This window comes from Dreissena polymorpha, chromosome 4, assembly GCF_020536995.1.
Source record: "Dreissena polymorpha isolate Duluth1 chromosome 4, UMN_Dpol_1.0, whole genome shotgun sequence".
In the NCBI taxonomy this organism is placed as follows: Eukaryota; Metazoa; Mollusca; class Bivalvia; order Myida; family Dreissenidae; genus Dreissena; species Dreissena polymorpha.
Genome location: NC_068358.1, coordinates 66,352,122 through 66,372,857, shown reverse-complemented (window position 1 = coordinate 66,372,857; position 20,736 = coordinate 66,352,122). Strand labels below are relative to the sequence as shown.

The following is a 20,736-nucleotide window of genomic DNA, read 5'->3' as shown; positions in this document are numbered from 1 at the left end:
AACTGGCAGAAATTACATCTGGCTAAATCAAGATCAAATCCAAAATAAAAATATAAAGTACACTATAAAGGGCATATTACTTGATCAATACCAGCAAACCTGGCATACCTCACTTCAAAACTCAACAAAAGGCCTAAACTATTCAATATTTAAGGATAAGATTGAATTAGAGAAATATTTAATCACACTAACTAAATATGAATCATCTTTATTTATTAAACTTAGAACTGGTAATCACTTTTTCCCAAATGAGACAGGTAGATGGACCAATCAAGACATAAATGAGAGGACATGCCCTCATTGTACATGCAGAGATGTGGCGGATGAATTTCACTACATGCTTATATGTCCCTTTTTTAATGAACATAGAAGGAAGTTTATAAAAAAATACTACTACTGTAGAACAAATACGCTAAAATTTAAAGAATTGTTGACAACAAGGTCCTTAAAGGATTTAAAAAATTTATGTAAATTCATAAAAGTATTATTTCAAACATTAACCCGCTGATAAGCTTAACTTGGTGTATATGTTAAATTATGTTTGTAATCTTTTATGTATTTCAACAATTAAACTTCATAAGACTAATTCATATCCACAAAAATATTACTTTAAACGCTAACACGTTGATAAATTTATTTATGTAGAGAACAAAATCATGTCTAATGCAGTACTTTTTGCATCTCGTCTCAATCAAACATTAATATTTTTTAAGATGAATTAATCATCTTACATATTGGTATTACTACATCATAGTTCATGTTGAATACCTAACTTCATTCACTTTGCATGTTTAAAATATTTTAACGCATGTTTTTTTCAATCTGGCAACAAATATCAATGTCACAAATTTGAAATTACTGATTTACTTATAAATGTCGTTAGCAAATTGTGATTTATATTTTAAACCTTGCACTAGCCAAATTATATGCAATGTACATGTATGTTTATATCTCAAGCTTATTGTTCACCTTGCTGGAATATGTTTTTTAATCAATGACACTTGACACTTATTACTTATTGCAGCACTTCTACTCATCGCCCCTCTCCATCACCCATCAATGCCTTTAACCATTGATTTCATGTGCCATGTGTAAATTTACACAACTTCACAAATACATGTACAGTAAAGTACTTTTTGTCATGCAATCTCACTACTGCAGGTCAAATCGACACAATTTAGTACATGATTATATAAAGCTACTTGCTGAAACAATAACATAAAGTCCTTTACTTACGAATCACATGGTCACTGACACAGGAACAAACATGGGCATGGTAAATGTGGCCTGACACAACATCGGTCAATGTCACGTGAATGGGTCACTTCACTTCACATTTGATCATTACTTCATTTAAACACACCAATTAATCCCAAGTAGAATTACATTAACAGACAATTTCGGTCTACAAAATTTAAATCTATACGTCACTTTTGAAAGTTTAGTTAATATGCGATCTATAAATGAAACACTCTCCACGATTATTCTACAGAGGAAACGGTGAAAACACAAACAAAACGCACATTTCTGACCTAATTCCAGGGTTTACACACAGATCAGCGAAGCGCTGCAGACAAAAATAAATTAACCAATCAAATTCACCGGGTTTTAAATAGAACCGAATGGAAAAACCATAACTATAGTCTGTATCAGGAATCCATGTAAACAAACAGGTTATTCAGGCCAAAGGAAAAAAAAAAATTGTTTATTTCTCGGGTCAACATCATCATTCCCCCACTCAATTCAAATGTATGTCTCATATCTTTTTTCATCTCCACTTCTCTTTCTCTTTTCTATTTTCTATGTAAAGTTTAACACCCTGTCACAATTGTTAATATCTCTTTGTAAAAGATGTATTGTCACTGTATACTCATGTGTCACTGTATATGTGATTTGAGCTTAATAAAGGTTATGTTGTTGTTGTTGTTGTATTCCACAGGTTCAAACACTTATCACAAACTCTATCAAAGATGGGATGATGACGAAGGTGGTGGAACAATCGTGCATACATGCCACTTTGATGACTTTTTAACATTGATTTTTCGTAACATGTCAAATATCTAATGTCATTGATATCATCTTTATGATCAAAACTTTACGTTCAATGTACGCTATATAGTAATTTTCATCAATTTTACTTTAAAAATGCCTACTTTCGCTTTCCTTGTGGCACGGAAAGCCCCTCGATTGACTCATTTTTCTAGTCGTCGATTGACATTTTTATTTTCTCAGTAAAATGAGTTTAACACTTGTTAAACGTATTGATAGTAAAAATTTAAAATGTCAGAATATTGGATGTAAATATCAAAGGCGAAATGGGACTTTTAACGCAATTATTTGGACTAACGCTATTGGCTACATATTTGAAGTATCTCTATGTACATGTATAAATCCGTCAGTAATGAAGATCGCGTTGATGAATTGCAGAAACAATGAACACATATTGGTAAAAACGTGTTTACAGTACTTCATGAAATAACCAAAGATTCGGTTAACTGCCACGAGTTCATGATTTTTCTCGTGCAAGTCAAGTACCTTGTCGCCGGCTAGGCCCAGGTTATCAAAAAGGCCCATTTTATACTTGGCCCTTTTAAAACGGCTTTAAAACAACTAGATGAACCAGTCAATAAGTATCATTCCGTCCCTGTCAATTGACTCGGACTTATTGTTTCCTGGTTCACTGAGCCCTGGTATTAAAATTTATTCATTTCATAGCAATTTTTATCTTTCAATTTTCGCCAATAGCCAAAACACACAATTGTGTGCAGAAATATTTAAAAATGAAATATTTACAGCTAAAAAGGACACACATACAAGAATCAATTTTGTAAAAGTCCAGCCTATAATAAGTCATATCCACTCGAGAAGAGAAGTTTGATAAATCAAGCGGTTTAGTTCGACGACTAGGCATCCCGTGCCAGAAAAGTGAGCATATCGAGAGGCTTTCCGTGCCAAAACGACAGCGAAAGTATGCATTTTTTAAAGTAGAATTGATGAAAATTACTATAAAGCGTACATTGGACGTAAGGTTTTGATCATAAAGATGATATCAATGACATTAGATATTTGACATATTACATAAAAGCTATGTTAAAAAGTCATCAAAGTGGCATGTATGCACGATTGTTCCACCACCCTCGTCATCATTCCATCTTCGATAGAGTTTGTGGTAAGTGTTTGGACCTGCGGAATACTGTGAACCTGTAGCTGGATATATGCTCCAACTCACGGACCACCTCTTTTTATGCACAAATGTGTTTACGGGTTTTGATTTTAGATTTTCTTTTCTGTTTTGTGAATTACGATTATCCATTTTTCATGTTTATAACAGAGAGGCAGCCAAGAATGAACAGAGAGGCAGTATTTTGACAGAGAGGCCACCGATATGCATCTACACCGTGATACTCTTCCGGGCCGCGAACTCTTTCTTTGTGAGGATGCAGATTGAGTGTACAACTATTGTATCTCAAAGAAAATTCTGAAACGATACAACCGTTTGCCTTCAATCCTCGATTCTTGAGTGATTTGGTATTCTCATAATAATTATAATGTGCATCGCTTTTTTTCATCCAGGAACGGATTACTAGCCATGTTTGGCTAAATCCGGTTGTAGAAGTTTTAATTAATTTCAAAACGCTAGAAGCGTTATGCTAATACTTGTTATTGCAAATGGACGGAGTGAACAGTGAATGATATTGTCAAATAGAAGTTTGGCAAACGTCTGCAAGCTCAAGTCAAATGAAACCTGTCTGCAGTATGTAACAATACTAACATGACAATAGTTGAAGCTAATGTTTAAGCTATTTTTTTTTCAAAATTGTTATGAAAACTGAGTTCAAACTTAAATAACATTAGTGGGGTTACTTCATTCCCATGCAATGATTTGCAAATCTTTTGTGTTGTATGAATGCCTTTAAATTATACGAGCGAATGTATTTATCTTGCTAATGGTTAGAGGATTATAATGGAAATCGGAAACTTATGAGAGATGATTTTTACGAAAACTTAAGTGCCGGATATTCATGGAACCTCTATTGCATTCAATGCTTATGCATTCACTGGCTTCATTCGGGACACAGAAGTGTCAGATTCAATGTATGTTGTGCAATATATGCACAGTAATCGCAATAAATCATTTGACAAATTGATGCTTTCCGGCTGTAAAAATAAAAGTTCACGTGTAATGTGATCCATCAGGGTCGACTTTAGAATTTATATTTTAAAGATACATAATAGTGAAATAATTTCATCCAGCAGGATTTGTAAGCAATTATTATGTTATGAAACTTAACAAAGGCATAAATAGCAATATCCTTGAGTATTCAAATGCAAACACAAAATATCCTGCACGATAGTAAAATACATATAACACTTAGTTGTATTATTGTTAATTTCACGGCGTTTGATCTTAGTAATATTTTGCGGCGGGTTGAAAATTAATTTCTCCAAACATTTATATTTTATCATACCACCGCATTGATATCTGCCAGATATAACGTTGCCTGATATATTTTTTATATCATGGTCAACAGGAAGTTCTTATATCAGTCAATGTTTGAAGTTACGTGGGATTTGCAATAAAGTCAACAATTTCTATCAACATTAATCAGGTTCAACAAAACAAACAATTTGATATCAAGAACGCATACATTTTATTCTAGTTTAAAGTCATAAATCACAAAAACGTTGTGTGTGTTTTTTAAATAACCACAGCCCGCACTACAAAGTTAAATGACGTCATCAATGGGACAATAAGTCTTAAATATCGATAAAGTCATTGCACTCGCAAGTGTTGCACAGAAAGTCAAGGCAAATGATAACTGTATGCTAATCCTCAATGTTTTAACAAACGATTTAACACGCTTATGTTAATATTGAAACCATCATCAAAATGTCAATTTCAATACACATCTCCAAAATGGCGTCTCCAAACTATTCGGTGAAGTGTGTTCTTCGATTAAATTTGTCGCTGCAGTCTATTCCTGATCTCCAATTAAAGACGTTTATAATTAAAGCGGGTGTACTCTTATCATTCGTAGTGCAAACAACTTTTTTTCGCTATTCGGTGTTTAAAATAAGCGATTATTCGTGTCGTCTTTTCGAACGCCGTTGCTACATTTATGTCAACGTGTAAAAGCCGGATCAGCCAAATTAGCGGGGATCCGTACATTTTAAATATAAAAAATGGATTGTTTTGCAGATTTTTAGAAACATGTGGTATGATAAACAGAAAAACAGGTTACTGTCCCATCGTTTTGTAATATATCAGGCTCGGCACGAACAAAATAACGGCTCGGCAAGCCTCGCCGTTACATTATTCTAGCCTCGCCGTTACATTATTCTAAGCCTTGCCTGATATATTACAAAACGATGGGACAGTAACCTGTTATTCTCTATGTATCGCATACATCTGTCTCGGTACGCAGACAAATAGCGCGTCTTCTTGGAAGACCGCATTAAAGTACGTACAATATCATGCAGTGAGCGTTGCATTTATTGCCGTAATAAACATACTATGACTGCTGTCAATTGCCGTATCACACTCATTATTCTTCATATTAGATTGCATTTTGTGAATGGTTCGTCGTACATGCATCCCATAATTCAACTACCTTGGATTAAACCGGCTGGCATTTTACATCTGAATCATGCACTTCAGTTTCGTTTTTATATGACCGGCGTCATGCAAAAATGGGTCATAAGCCATATGCGACCATAATAACTCCAGACCAGCCACCGCATTTGTGCAGTCTGGTCAGGAACTACACAGTCCGCTAAGGAAACCAGTGTGTGTGCATTTCGAAGTTCATGACGTCCTTCCGCGACGGCCTACTTATGCAAGGACCCTGCGTGTGTCCCAGCACTCTTACCCAATTAACGTACAAGACTCACGACAATTGGGGCGAATTTTGAAATAAAGCTGTAATATCCAGCTATGCAGTTGTTACTTATTGATGTTACTTTTTGTTGTGGTCTTAAGCTGTTTGGTGGAACACGTAGTGCCTGGAAAAAATCTCACCTGGCGGGTACGACGAAAACCGACCAAACTATCATGTTTCCGGGTAAGGAAACACGGGTCGCTTAAGGGAGCAGAGCGTGTTCCAACCACTGCGCTAACCGGTCACTAATGAGGCCCAGACAATTGGTGTGATTTATAGCGGACAGGATACCTGACCAGACTGCGCAGCCTGCTTTGGCCTCACGCTTGCCGCATATGGCATAGGACCCGAAATTTTTATAATATTATTTATACACATGAGAAAAAATAATTTGTATCGAGTCTAAAGGAGAAACGACACGATACTAGTATTAAGCATCAGTTTAAATACTAAACGCAATATTTATATTATTAATTAACATGGTTCTCAATCGCAATATTTGATAAGAAAAAAGCATGTAATATTTTTTTTTAGAAAACAACTGATTGAACAACATTATATAAATATTTTTAGAGTTATTTTACAGCGAATGAATTGTTATGTCAATCAGTCAATTTATCCGTTTAGAACTTACCAATTAATATGAACGTGTGTATTGAATGTCACTGAATAATCGCCGTGATTTTATGTTAACTGTTCACGTACGTAACTTTTAAAGGACCGACCTAATTTTATGCATATATTGATAAAATATGCTGCTGAGGTAGTCTACTGCATTATACGTTTTGATTACATACATTTGATTGTTTCAGCCACGTGCTCGACTGGTGAATTTTCGTGCAGTGACGGCAAATGTCTCCCCAATTCTCACCGCTGTGACGGGATCAGCCAGTGCGCGTTCAATGAGGACGAGACCGGATGTGGTTGGTTACAAAACATTCAAATATTAATATAACTCAGATGTCGCGAAGCCTGAATAATGAATCTATTTTAATGCTGATCACATTTCACATTTGGTCTCCCATTCTTTTGAAAGCGCAAATATATATAGGGGAGACCACTGTGATATTTTTTTCTTTGTAGCGGTTATCGCACCCTCCCCCTGATCGATGGTATGATTACCGCTGCCGATATTATTAGTATTCATGGTGTATAATGACTAACGTTTAAATGACCACGTTAAAAATGGGGTTCCATATTTACACCAGTCCGTCTATCCGTGTATTCTTCTTTTCGTCCGTTGGTCAAGTTTAAAAAGATTATCTTATACTTCTTATCTTAAAACATTCCTATGAGACTAACAGTTCTGATTAGAATAAGCGTACACAAATATATACCGTCCGTGTGTCCATCGACCTTTTGTGTCGCATGTAATTCAACAACCATGCCAGCTAGTGGGATGAAACTATAACATATTATTCATTCTGTCTAGTAGGAACGGAGGCCAACGGTGTATGATTGGAAGGTTATTCGTTAATATGCTGATGTTGTTCTACCTTGTCTTTTGTTAAGAACAAAATGCTCATTAAAGATAAATTGTGTGCCTACGGGGTCTAAATCCAAGATGGACGACACAAACCAAGAAAATACATTTTGTTGTTCCAAAAATAACACAAACAACATATAGTGTCCATGATTTTGGTAAGCTTTTTAATTTAAAGAGTCGTACCAGATTAGCCTGTGCATGCAGTACAGCACCGAAAGTGATTAGCCGGTGGTGGCTGCAAAGGTTAATCTAGAACGATACTTTGCGCACATGCGTGAAATCCCGTTATCAAAAATCGACGCTCACTTGTATTATAATTATTTCCTTACAGTGACGCTGTCGGACGACACGCACGGGACACTGGCTGTCAACATAGCAGGAGAAGACCACTCTGTGTGCTATGACGTCACGGTTCAGACAGGAAGTGACCTGCTTTGCAAAAAACTAGGTTATCGGTAACAATTTACGATATGATTTATGTATATTGCTTTTATGTTACACTTAAATATTGAATTATAAATAAGTTTTAAAAAACTGTGATAACCTCAAAGCTTTGAACCTCCCTCAGTGGATTTGCTCTATATATACGAACTCCTTTACACACAAAAAAAAACAACATGAAAGTGGGACGCATTGTCCCTGATTAGCATGTGCAGACAGGATATGTTACTCTGGGACGACACTTAATGAATTCGCATAAGCCCATTGTTCACCGCAAGCACAGACAGCCGGCGATTTTACTGGTTACTAAAAATCTTCCTCAAAATAAATATATCCATTCAAAACAAGGAAAACACGCCCATTTTAGTTCTTTGTCCATGTCTACTTTGGAAATATAACTAGCTACTTAGATTTTTATGGAGAACATAAGCCCAGTTTTCCCAGAGCATGGGTCATTTGATATTGTATGTTGAGAGCTGTTCTGCAACTCAGCACATGCAGTTCTATATTATATCTGTACGTCATTTGATATTGTATATTGAGAGCTGTTCTGCAACTGAGCACATGCAGTACTATATTATATCTGTACGTCTCGTTTGATAGTGTATATTGAGAGCTGTTCTGCAACTCAGCACAGGCAGTTCTATATTATATCTGTACGTCTCATTTGATAGTGTATATTGAGAGCTGTTCTGCAACTGAGCACATGCAGTACTATATTATATCTGTACGTCTCGTTTGATAGTGTATATTGAGAGCTGTTCTGCAACTCAGCACAGGCAGTTCTATAAATATCTGTACGTCTCGTTTGATAGTGTATATTGAGAGCTGTTCTGCAACTCAGCACAGGCAGTTCTATATTATATCTGTACGTCTCGTTTGCAGTCAATCTCTCATTTGATAGTGTATATTGAGGGCTGTTCTGCAACTCAGCACATGCAGTTCTATATTATATCTGTACGTCTCGCTTGCAGTCAATCTCAATCCGTGCTACCAATAAAGCAGAGCGGCAAACAACAGAAATACGCACGACTGACACTGACGGGAACGGAAATAGTGTTTGAGAAACGGTATGTATATTTTGATATAAATTATAATCATAATTGTTATTTTAGGCTGAGTAGTGAATCAATGAAAAATACCCATGAACCATACCCCCCCCCCCCCCGGGAAGTGTTTGGGTAAGCGCCACATTAAATAAGTAGACGTAGTTAATAAGCAAGTCAGTTTATCTGCAATAATCTTTGTTGCTCGTTTATTTATATCAACTTAGTATAATATTCATTACGGATGACGTAGATGTATCTATAATTATCCGTAATTCACCCGTCAAGGAACAAAACCCACCTACACGTTACAAAGCAATAATATAATCCACTGTAATAGTATTTGTGTTTATTGTTACCAAGGTCACCTCTTTTAAAGGGGCCTTTTCACAGATTTTGGCATCAATTGAAGTTTGTCATTAAATGCTTTATATTGATAAATGTAAACATTGGATCTAAAAAGCTCCAGTAATTTTCAGTTTTTAAATCGTCAAAAGATGCATATAATGGATATTATAGAGCATGTTAAATGTTCAGTATTACTGTTTCCTCACAAATATCATAACTAAAACAAAAATTTGCGATTCTGAAACAACTTTGTTTTCATTTTGTCAATTTACCAAAGTGTGAAAATGCCCTTTAATAAGCTCAACTTTTATTGGCAAGAGTAACGTGAAAAGTCTTTAAACCGCCAATTACCCTTACCTGAATAACTAACGGTAACTAATTCATGAAAATTTCAGACAAAATATTTGTCAACAAAATAAACATGTTCCTGTAAGATCGCGAATGAATGACAATAAGTATATATCCGATAAATGTACAAACATGGTTTGTTGTATTACAGATACTATACTATTCTTATGATTATTACTAAAAGAGTGTATTAATGCTTACCAGATAAAGAAAATAATACATTCTAACTCCAAGAAATTTAGATCGAAATTAGTCTGCATCAATTAAGCCGAAAAAAGATCAAGATTTCGCTCTAATAACCTTATAACTGCCCATCTTGAACTTGTTTAAATAAACATTGTTCCAGTGCATCGTGCGCAAACGACACGTCTACATTGCTTGTGTGCATGGACTCGGGTAAGTGTTCCATACAAGTTTCATATGCATGTAAATTATAGTTTCACATACATAGATAAGAGGCACATGTCAACTGGTCTAAGGTTGTTTATCCAATAATTTAAAGTTACTTGATTGTACACTCGTTCTGGGAAAAGTGGGCTAATGCATGTACATAAAATGTCTTCGCAGATAAGCTTGTGCAGTACGCGCATGATAATGAGAGACGCCAAATTCTGCTTGTATGGTATTTTTTTGTCAAAAGATATCTATTCTTAGCGCAAATCTAGTTTATGCGGAGAGTGTCAACCCATATTAGCGGAGAGTGTCAACCCATATTAGCGGACAGCAATGGCCAATCTGGGTCGACATTTCCCGCGCATGCATTGAGCCCATACCTAGACTCGTATGATCCATTTCCTTGTCTTTCTTTTATCTCTGACATATAAACATTCAGTTGACTTCTAGTAGCCAATGGTCCAAAAGAAAATGCGATTTCTAAAAAAACTTTTTGTCGCCAAGTAATGCTCGATTGGTCATTGGCGTCTCAGGTAGAACGTAAAAGTACCCCCAAATACTCATAGGTATACTGCAAAGTACCCGGTTTACGGAAAATATACTAAAAAGTAGATTTGAGACACCAACGTCAATTCAACCCAAGAAACAGGAGCTATATCATAAAATATGTGTCGAGTAATCATATTAATTTAATATAATGAGAACCATTTATGTCAAGACACCATCACCATCATTGCCGTCATAATCATGGTCATCATCACAAAAATTAAAAATGACCATCATCGGCAGCAAAAGCATCATCAACAGCATCATTTTTATGTTAATATGGGCCGTTCTATGTAAAAATAGGGGTTTAATGCATGTGCGAAAGTGTCGTCTCAGATTAGCCTGTGCAGTCCGCACAGGCTAATCAGGGATGACACTTTCCGCCATAAGTGGATTTTTGCTAAGAAGAGACTTTCTTGAAACGAAAAATATCAATAGAGCGGAAAGTGTCGTCCCTGATTAGCCCGTGCGGACGCACAGGCTAATCAGGGACGACACTTTGAGCACATGCATTAAATTACTTTCTTATGCATGATTGCACATTAAACGCAGTCCAATTATCATTACAAGTATGCGTATTGTTTGTCGTCAGTAGAGAGTAGCTGTTGAAGGATCGCGGCAACTTATTATTTATGAAACATAATTCTAATGCGACGTTGTACATTTAAAAAGCGATAGAGTCTTCATAAGCCACATTGCGATGCACATGCAATATTACTGAAAGCAGAAAATGTCTAATTCTACATCCGAAATTTTGTAAATGTGTCAATGCCGGAAACAGGATGTGGTCAGAAAGCGGACAAACACCGGAAAAAGAGGGTCGTCGGCGGAAGTGTGTCCAGTACAGGGCAGTGGCCATGGATTATAGGATTGCGGGTCGGACCTGGAATTGTCAACTGCGGTGGGACCATTATCAGCCGACACTGGGTGCTGACAGCCGGTCATTGCGTTAAAGAGTAAGCTATGAATTGTATTAATAGTATACACCAATCAAAATCGTTTCACTCAGGAAGAAGCGGCGGGCAGATCGAGCAAGTGTAATATGATTATTTATATTTGAGCCGCGCGCGATCTAGCAAAACGGGGTTTAATGGTTGTGCGTCAAGCGTCATTCCAGATAAGCTTATACAGTCAACGAGTTTTGAGGAAGTCTCTTTATAGCGAAAATCCAGTTAAGGCGGAAAGTGTCGTCCCAGATGAGCCTTTGCGGACTGCATTGGCTAATCTTGGACAACACTTTACGCACAAACATTAATCCGCGTTTTTCCAGAGCGAGGCACATTTATAAAGTATCATAGGCTTAAACTATAATAAGCTACTTAAGATTTTCAGCCATTTACGAACCGTAGATCAAGTATAAATAGAGCTGAATTTCTGTCTAGTTGTTCATGTCCAGGTCACGTTACTCCAACTCTAGAAAGTGTACAGTGCAATACTTGCCATATCTTTAAAGCATGTTGATTTTATCTAAAGGGCCCCATACACCAAGCACGTTCTTAGACAGTTAGACCACGTTTTGAAGAAAATACAGAACAGGATGTGAACTTGCTTAAATTTGCAGTTTTGGTCAGAAAAAAATCTGCAATATGACTAAATGACATTCATACACAGTTCGCGCTACGTGCAGCTCGTTCCTATCCCGTCCTATCCCGTTGCCAGTCCGTCTTTATCCAGTTCAAATCGGGTCAATTTCCCAATTGTCCCCGTTGGTATACCGTTTCCAGTCAGACCGAGCCCGTCCTCAGCTAGTTCGATTACGTTCGTACGCAGTTCTTCTTTATTCGTTGTGCAGTGGTAACTCGTTCAAAGGCAGTTCTCACTCCGTCCTATTACGTTCTTAGTACGTTTAGGACGTAGTTGCAGCCATTTTCTGCACGGCGATTAATAAAACCGACTACGTTCCTGCCAGTTCTCATTTATGTTTCACGCTTTGAGCCGACCAGACGTACATGTGTAATGCCACCAAGAAATAATTCCGCCAAATTTCTCACCCAACAAGTTCTGTGTCGTCTCGCCTTCTTTCTCGGCCCAACAAAACAGAATATTGCTGCTCTGATTCTAGCAAAAATTGCACGAAGCCAACATTTACAAAATTAAGAGCTCCAAGATTGTTCATGTTTCAACTTAATATCACAAATGATGAATTTTGAGACAACGACCTCTATTTATATGCACATTGTCTGAACGTATTGTATTTATGGTTTGAACGTTGTAACAACTGCATTAAACGAGTACAACGTACTTGAGCCTACTGCGAACCCCTTAAAACGAGTACAACGTACTAAGAACGTACTTAGAACTCATAGAACTTGTTGCAAACGTTTTCGTTTAGTTTCTGTTTAGTTTCACGAAACAATATCGTACTTGAGACGTAGTGCTAACGGGGTCGGTCTGTCTGCGAACGGATTGGACGGACCAGAAACGGACTCGATCTGTGTGGCATCGTACAGGTAATTTCGGTCCGATCGCACTACGTTCTGGCACGTTCCTAACTCCACCTTAATACGACCTATCCGTTCTTAGTACGTCCATTCCGTTTCCACTTCATTGTTACTACGTTTAATTGTAGAACGGGATGATCGGAAGAAAATTTTGAGTAGGCTCAAAGTTCTGAAACACCTCTCCCGTTCAACCCCGTTCCAGGGCGTCCACAAAGTTCGAAGACAGTTTGTAACACGTTGCTACTACGATCACTCCGTTCTGACACAGTTCGAGCCCGTTTAGTCACATTTTTCAGAACGTACTTAGAACGGAGTCGGTGTATTGGGGGTATAAATGATTAATTTGATCACATGAAACATTTTATGTTTGTCTGAAGGTTATGTGTTTGTTTTTTTTACAGTTTTCTGTTCAGCCCCCAGGAACTCTCGATCGTGGCGGGGTCACATGATCTTTCTGACGTCACGGGTCAGGTCAGGCACGTGGCGGAAGTCATCATTCACCCGGACTACAACTTCATTTACAGCGACGACATCGCGTTGTTACGCCTGCAGCGGCCGCTTGATTTCAGTGATGACGTCAATGCCGCGTGTTTGCCATGGGACGGTCGACAATTTTCGCCGTCGTCAAATTGCTACGTTGTTGGATACGGCGTGTGGAATGTAGAAAGTAACTTCGTATTTTATTTATATGTCTGTACGTTTGTTGTGATCATATGCAGATATATGTTTCCTATATTTCGAAAGCGTATATTTTTTATTATTTGGGTTCAGAAACACTATGTTATAACACGCATTGTGGAATACTTGACACATGTTTAGCAATGTCCCTAACACAGGTTTGACATGGTTCAAGAGCCTGTATGTGTAAATCGTTCGCTTGTGCTGACTGACTCATCGTCGAAACCATGTGCCACGTTTTATGAAATGTACGCGATAAGTGTTTCTCACATAAGCTTGTTAAGTCTTCACATGGTAATCAGGGGTGACACTTTCCGCTTTTATGGAATTATTCGTTTAAATGAAGTCTGTTCTAAATAAACATCCAGTATAGGCGGACTTGTTCGTCACTGATTGCACAGACTAATCTTGGACGTCATTTTACGCGCATGAATTAAGCCCAGTTTTCAAAGCACGCGGCCGATATATTCTCTTACCTGGTAGAGGATTTGGGCCACGAAGCACACATCATTTAAACTATCATTCTAACGAATTGCTATATACCATATAATATCGTATCTACTTAAAAAGAACAGAAACCATATTAAAATTTTAAAATGTTCATGTTCCCTTCGTTATTCTATACCAGATTACTACACGACGCTGGCCCCAAGGTATCTTCGCCACGTGCGCACGAAGATCGTTCATAGCGACACGTGCACCGAGCTGTACTCGTACAAGATGTACATCAAGGACACCATGATGTGCGCAGGATACACAGGCGGGGGAATGGATGCCTGCAAGGTGCCGTAGTATTTGAGTGATGTTGTTGCTGCTGAGTGGTAGTAAAAAAAACACACTTTATTCCTTTACAGTACTAGTGTTATTTGCTATTAAATGAATTGTTAATAAACTTACTAATATCTATTACACATAATAGTAATATAATTGGAGAGACAATTGTGATTTCTGATGTCGGTTTCCAACAAACAGTGTCAACATCCATTGCAAACAAAAACTGACAACCTGACTTTTCGAATGATAGATTACATCATCAATTGATCGCAATTCTCCTACAGCCGACGTTAACCTATTAACTATTTTACTTCTTGTCTTACCGGCAATGTGGACATTTTTTCATTTCGTATCGGATGTTTGCCTTTTGTTTTTAATAAATTAATACTTACTAAAGAGCTGAACTCGTAACGATCCAACACTCTACTTAGTGGTCCATTGTATGCTAAAGACAAATACATGTCGCGTTTCCAGGGTGATTCCGGAAGTGGATTGCTGTGCGAGACGGAGACGGGTCGCTGGATGGTGGCCGGGGTGGTCAGCTGGGGGGACATGTGCGGCAACACCAACCGCCCGGGGGTCTACACAAGGGTCACATCCTTCCTTGAATGGATAGACGGACATACATCTGCCCATGTCAACAGTACGTTATATTAGCCTCGGTCTGGGAAAACTGGGCTTCATGCAAGTGCGTAAAGTGTCGTCCCGGATTAACACTTTCCGCATATAATGTTTGTTTTGTTAAAAAAGACTTTCTTTAAACGAAACATTCCATAAAAGTGGAAATTGCCGTCTTGTAATGCCTGTGCAGACTGCGCAGACTTATATGGAACTACACTTTATGCACATTAATTAGCTCCAGACTGCACAGACTTATATGGAACTACACTTTATGCACATTCATTAGCTCCAGTTTCCCCAGACTTATATGGAACTACACTTTATGCACATTCATTAGCTCCAGTTTCCACAGACTTATATGGAACTACACTTTATGCACATTCATTAGCTCCAGACTGCACAGACTTATATGGAACTACACTTTATGCACATTCATTAGCTCCAGTTTCCCCAGGCTTATATGGAACTACACTTTATGCACATTCATTAGCTCCAGTTTCCACAGACTTATATGGAACTACACTTTATGCACATTAATTAGCTCCAGACTGCACAGACTTATATGGAACTACACTTTATGCTCATTCATTAGCTCCAGTTTCCACAGACTTATATGGAACTACACTTTATGCACATTCATTAGCTCCAGTTTCCACAGACTTATATGGAACTACACTTTATGCACATTAATTAGCTCCAGACTGCACAGACTTATATGGAACTACACTTTATGCTCATTCATTAGCTCCAGTTTCCACAGACTTATATGGAACTACACTTTATGCACATTCATTAGCTCCAGTTTCCCCAGACTTATATGGAACTACACTTTATGCACATTCATTAGCTCCAGTTTCCCCAGACTTATATGGAACTACACTTTATGCACATTCATTAGCTCCAGTTTCCACAGACTTATATGGAACTACACTTTATGCACATTCATTAGCTCCAATTTCCACAGACTTATATGGAACTACACTTTATGCACATTCATTAGCTCCAATTTCCACAGACTTATATGGCACTACACTTTATGCACATTCATTAGCTCCAGTTTCCACAGACTTATATGGAACTACACTTTATGCTCATTCATTTGCTCCAGTTTCCCCAGACTTATATGGAACTACACTTTATGCACATTCATTAGCTCCAGTTTCCACAGACTTAAATGGAACTACACTTTATGCACATTCATTAGCTCCCGTTTCCACAGACTTATATGGAACTACACTTTATGCACATTCATTAGCTCTAGTTTCCCCAGACTGCACAGACTTAAATGGAACTACACTTTATGCACATTCATTAGCTCCAGTTTCCCCAGACTTATATGGAACTACACTTTATGCACATTCATTAGCTCCAGTTTCCCCAGACTTATATGGAACTACACTTTATGCACATTCATTAGCTCCAGTTTCCCCAGACTTATATGGAATTACACTTTATGCACATTCAATAGCTCCAGTTTCCACAGACTTATATGGAACTACACTTTATGCACATTCATTAGCTCCAGTTTCCACAGACTTATATGGAACTACACTTTATGCACATTCATTAGCTCCAGTTTCCCCAGACTTATATGGAACTACACTTTATGCACATTCATTAGCTCCAGTTTCCCCAGACTTATATGGAACTACACTTTATGCACATTCATGAGCTCCAGTTTCCCCAGAACGATATGGAACTACACTTTATGCACATTCATTAGCTCCAGTTTCCACAGACTTATATGGAACTACACTTTATGCACATTCATTAGCTCCAGTTTCCCCAGACTTATATGGAACTACACTTTATGCTCATTCATTAGCTCCAGTTTCCACAGACTGCACAGACTTATATGGAACTACACTTAATGCACATTCATTTGCTCCAGTTTCCACTGACTTATATGGAACTACACTTAATGCACATTCATTAGCTCCAGTTTCCCCAGACTTATATGGAACTACACTTTATGCACATTCATTAGCTCCAGTTTCCACAGACTTATATGGAACTACACTTTATGCACATTCATTAGCTCCAGACTGCACAGACTTATATGGAACTACACTTAATGCACATTCATTTGCTCCAGTTTCCACAGACTTATATGGAACTACACTTTATGCACATTCATTAGCTCCAGTTTCCACAGACTGCACAGACTTATATGGAACTACACTTTATGCACATTCATTAGCTCCAGTTTCCACAGACTTATATGGAACTACACTTAATGCACATTCATTAGCTCCAGTTTCCCCAGACTTATATGGAACTACACTTTATGCACATTCATTTGCTCCAGTTTCCCCAGACTTATATGGAACTACACTTTATGCACATTCATTTGCTCCAGTTTCCCCAGACTTATATGGAACTACACTTTATGCACATTCATTAGCTCCAGTTTCCACAGACTTAAATGGAACTACACTTTATGCACATTCATTAGCTCCAGACTACACAGACTTATATGGAACTACACTTTATGCACATTCATTAGCTCCAGACTGCACAGACTTATATGGAACTACACTTTATGCACATTCATTAGCTCCAGTTTCCCCAGACTTATATGGAACTACACTTTATGCACATTCATTAGCTCCAGTTTCCACAGACTTAAATGGAACTACACTTTATGCACATTCATTAGTTCCAGTTTCCACAGACTTATATGGAACTACACTTTATGCTCATTCATTAGCTCCAGTTTCCACAGACTGCACAGACTTATATGGAACTACACTTTATGCACATTCATTAGCTCCAGTTTCCCCAGACTTATATGGAACTACACTTTATGCACATTCATTAGCTCCAGACTGCACAGACTTATATGGAACTACACTTTATGCACATTCATTAGCTCCAGACTGCACAGACTTATATGGAACTACACTTTATGCACATTCATTAGCTCCAGTTTCCCCAGACTTATATGGAACTACACTTTATGCACATTCATTAGCTCCAGTTTCCACAGACTTAAATGGAACTACACTTTATGCACATTCATTAGCTCCAGTTTCCACAGACTTATATGGAACTACACTTTATGCACATTCATATGCTCCAGTTTCCACAGACTTATATGGAACTACACTTTATGCACATTCATTAGCTCCAGACTGCACAGACTTATATGGAACTACACTTTATGCACATTCATTAGCTCCAGTTTCCCCAGACTTATATGGAACTACACTTTATGCACATTCATTAGCTCCCGTTTCCCCAGAACGATGCTCTTATTTTTGCGTTATTTCATATTTTCTTTATTGGATTAATTTTCGTTTTGAGACCAGTGAAATATGCAGGAAAACAAAACTGGTCTTTTAAAACCTGTCCGCTTTTGAGCGATGGTCGTGAATTATTGGCGGTGTGTTAGTCCCTACCAGAGCATTATTGTCTTTGTTTGCGATTTATTCATTATTGTTATGTCATGAATGCATTCTCGCACAAGTAGTTATGTATTTGCAATCCGGACTTATAGTGTATTTTCACATGGTATCATATAGTCGAATAGCTACAAGCTAATGTCTCCTTAGTAAATAACGTTTACATTAGTATTTGATTTAACACTCTTATTATATTGTATTATATACTCTAGATAATTCCGTGAACTGCACGTTCGAGGCCGGCTGGTGTGGTTACACGGACTCCTCCCAAGGATCCTACTTTTGGACCAGAGGACCCGGGGACAAATACACCAATGGTAGGAGATATTGGAACACGATGTAGATGTGACGTAGTTTCGGGCGTTTACCACTAAACTCTAACTATTTTATTTCAAGTCAACAATAATGATGGGTAAAATTTGTCTGAAACTAGTAAATATTGAATTATGATTTTTTTTCATTGTCGTTGTAATGCTTTTTCTAGTACAAACGTAATTAAACGGAACGTTCTGCTGATGTGAACAAGGAATCTATTCTTATTGTATGCATTTATGGATAAATTATAAATTATTTTTCAATAAGTGCATGCGCAAAATCAGTGCAACAAATGGTCAACTGTTTTCCCAATCTACCCGCAGCGGTAACCATTGCGACAAACAAGTACAAATAAATGTTACTAGCTGATCTGAATATATTATCGGTTAGCTTGTTTTTTTTCTTAACATGTTGAAGATCAGTGCAATGTACGCAAAATGGTCATTTAAAAAAACACACGAGAAACAGAAGGATATCTTATAATTTAAAACCATACATAAACTGTATGATCTATAATCCTAACCAGTCAAACCCTACGTCCAGTTTGTTCTTTTACGATATTTTCAGAAGTTGTGTTCATTTGTCGTTTCAGGAATGGTTCTGCAGGCCGTCAAGCCCAGTTATGTGAAATCAAAATTCACGAGCGCAGTTTTAGAATCCCCAGAGTTTATTCAAAGCACTAATTCGTGTTTGAAGTTTTCTTTTAAACTTAGTGGAAATTCTAACATAACACTATCAGTCTTCGGCGTGATTGACGGTAATGACGTTAATGAAGGCGTCATCCACAAACGGTTGCTATGGCGAGTCATTACCCATTATAGTTCGTCAAAGATGTGGACGCCGACAGAAGTAGACGTAGGAAGTGACGTAAGACGATTACATTTTACGTCATCATACGACGAGGGTAACGTGTACAGTATGGGGTTGGATAACGTAACTATCGTGCCTGGACCATGCTTAGGTAAGTGGTGTACAAGAATGTAAAAGTGATTGTGCAGAATGTAAACCCAACATATTCGCGTATTTCTACGATTAAAACTTGTCTGTATATCAAAACGTTCAGTTGATCTGCTTGTCCGGATGTGAGTTAATGTCAAAGCTATTGAATCAACTTAACACTACAATAACATGAATAAGGCGTGTTTACATTCATCAATTTTGACACATAACCCACAAGCAACTGCGCCTTTCTGTAACAGGTAACGCGTATCTAACCTGTGATTTCAACGCGGGTGGCTCGTGCGGGTATGTCGAGTGGACGGGTGGGTATGCGGTACCATGGACGAAACAGCCAAAGGAAGGCGATGAATCCGGTAAAATCAAAGCACAATCTGACTTCATAATTTTAGATCCACGTTTGCAGAGAAAACATTCAGTATAGGGTTGCTTTTTCATATGTGTATCGCTTAAACATATCGATTCTACTAAAGCAATGGATGTATAGGACTTAACATATGGCAGGTGCACAGTTTTTTTTCTCGTGACCAGAACTAAATAACGGTTTTGTAGAGTTTTTTTTAAAATAAATGTTGAATATCTTATGTTTATTTATATTCGATTGTTTATCGCATAATTAATTTGGTTGCTCCATTAGTTACGGACAATGCACTTTTATTTATGTTATTTTGCAGATAAATTCATTTTAGCTGGTGGAAATCCGTCGGCTTTCGGATTCATGGCGTTGTCTCAGCTGACCACGCCACCTCTGTCGTCACTTTTTACTACCCTTCCACACTGTGTAATATTCGACATAAAGAAGTTCCACAATTCTTCAGCCAACATAGTACTCGCAACATACGTCGCGATGAGTGGGACTTTAAATAACCAAAACATTTACTGGTCAAGTAAAGTGACTTCTTTTGATTGGACAACGGTCAGGATGACTGTTCAACCGCAAAATTGGAATGAATTTTATGACCGTATTGGTTTTGAAATGAGGCGTCAACAGTATTCATCCGATGACGTACGATTCGGATTAGACAATATTCGGATAGTTGATGGAATCTGCGTCTAATA

General features: G+C 37.7%; 1 protein-coding gene across 1 annotated transcript in view; it reads left to right on the top strand.

Moving 5' to 3' along the window:
• LOC127878483 (uncharacterized) overlaps positions 1 to 20,736 on the top strand; it is a 59,597-nt gene extending 38,861 nt beyond the window's left edge. Inside the window, exons 9-20 of the mRNA XM_052425009.1 lie at positions 6,692 to 6,802; positions 7,697 to 7,820; positions 8,781 to 8,876; positions 9,895 to 9,944; positions 11,269 to 11,443; positions 13,330 to 13,595; positions 14,235 to 14,389; positions 14,855 to 15,023; positions 18,618 to 18,722; positions 19,313 to 19,681; positions 19,920 to 20,033; positions 20,352 to 20,736. Of these exons, the coding sequence (XP_052280969.1) occupies positions 6,692 to 6,802; positions 7,697 to 7,820; positions 8,781 to 8,876; positions 9,895 to 9,944; positions 11,269 to 11,443; positions 13,330 to 13,595; positions 14,235 to 14,389; positions 14,855 to 15,023; positions 18,618 to 18,722; positions 19,313 to 19,681; positions 19,920 to 20,033; positions 20,352 to 20,734 (2,117 nt within the window). The 3' untranslated portion in view covers positions 20,735 to 20,736. The remainder of the gene's footprint in view (positions 1 to 6,691; positions 6,803 to 7,696; positions 7,821 to 8,780; positions 8,877 to 9,894; positions 9,945 to 11,268; positions 11,444 to 13,329; positions 13,596 to 14,234; positions 14,390 to 14,854; positions 15,024 to 18,617; positions 18,723 to 19,312; positions 19,682 to 19,919; positions 20,034 to 20,351) is intronic.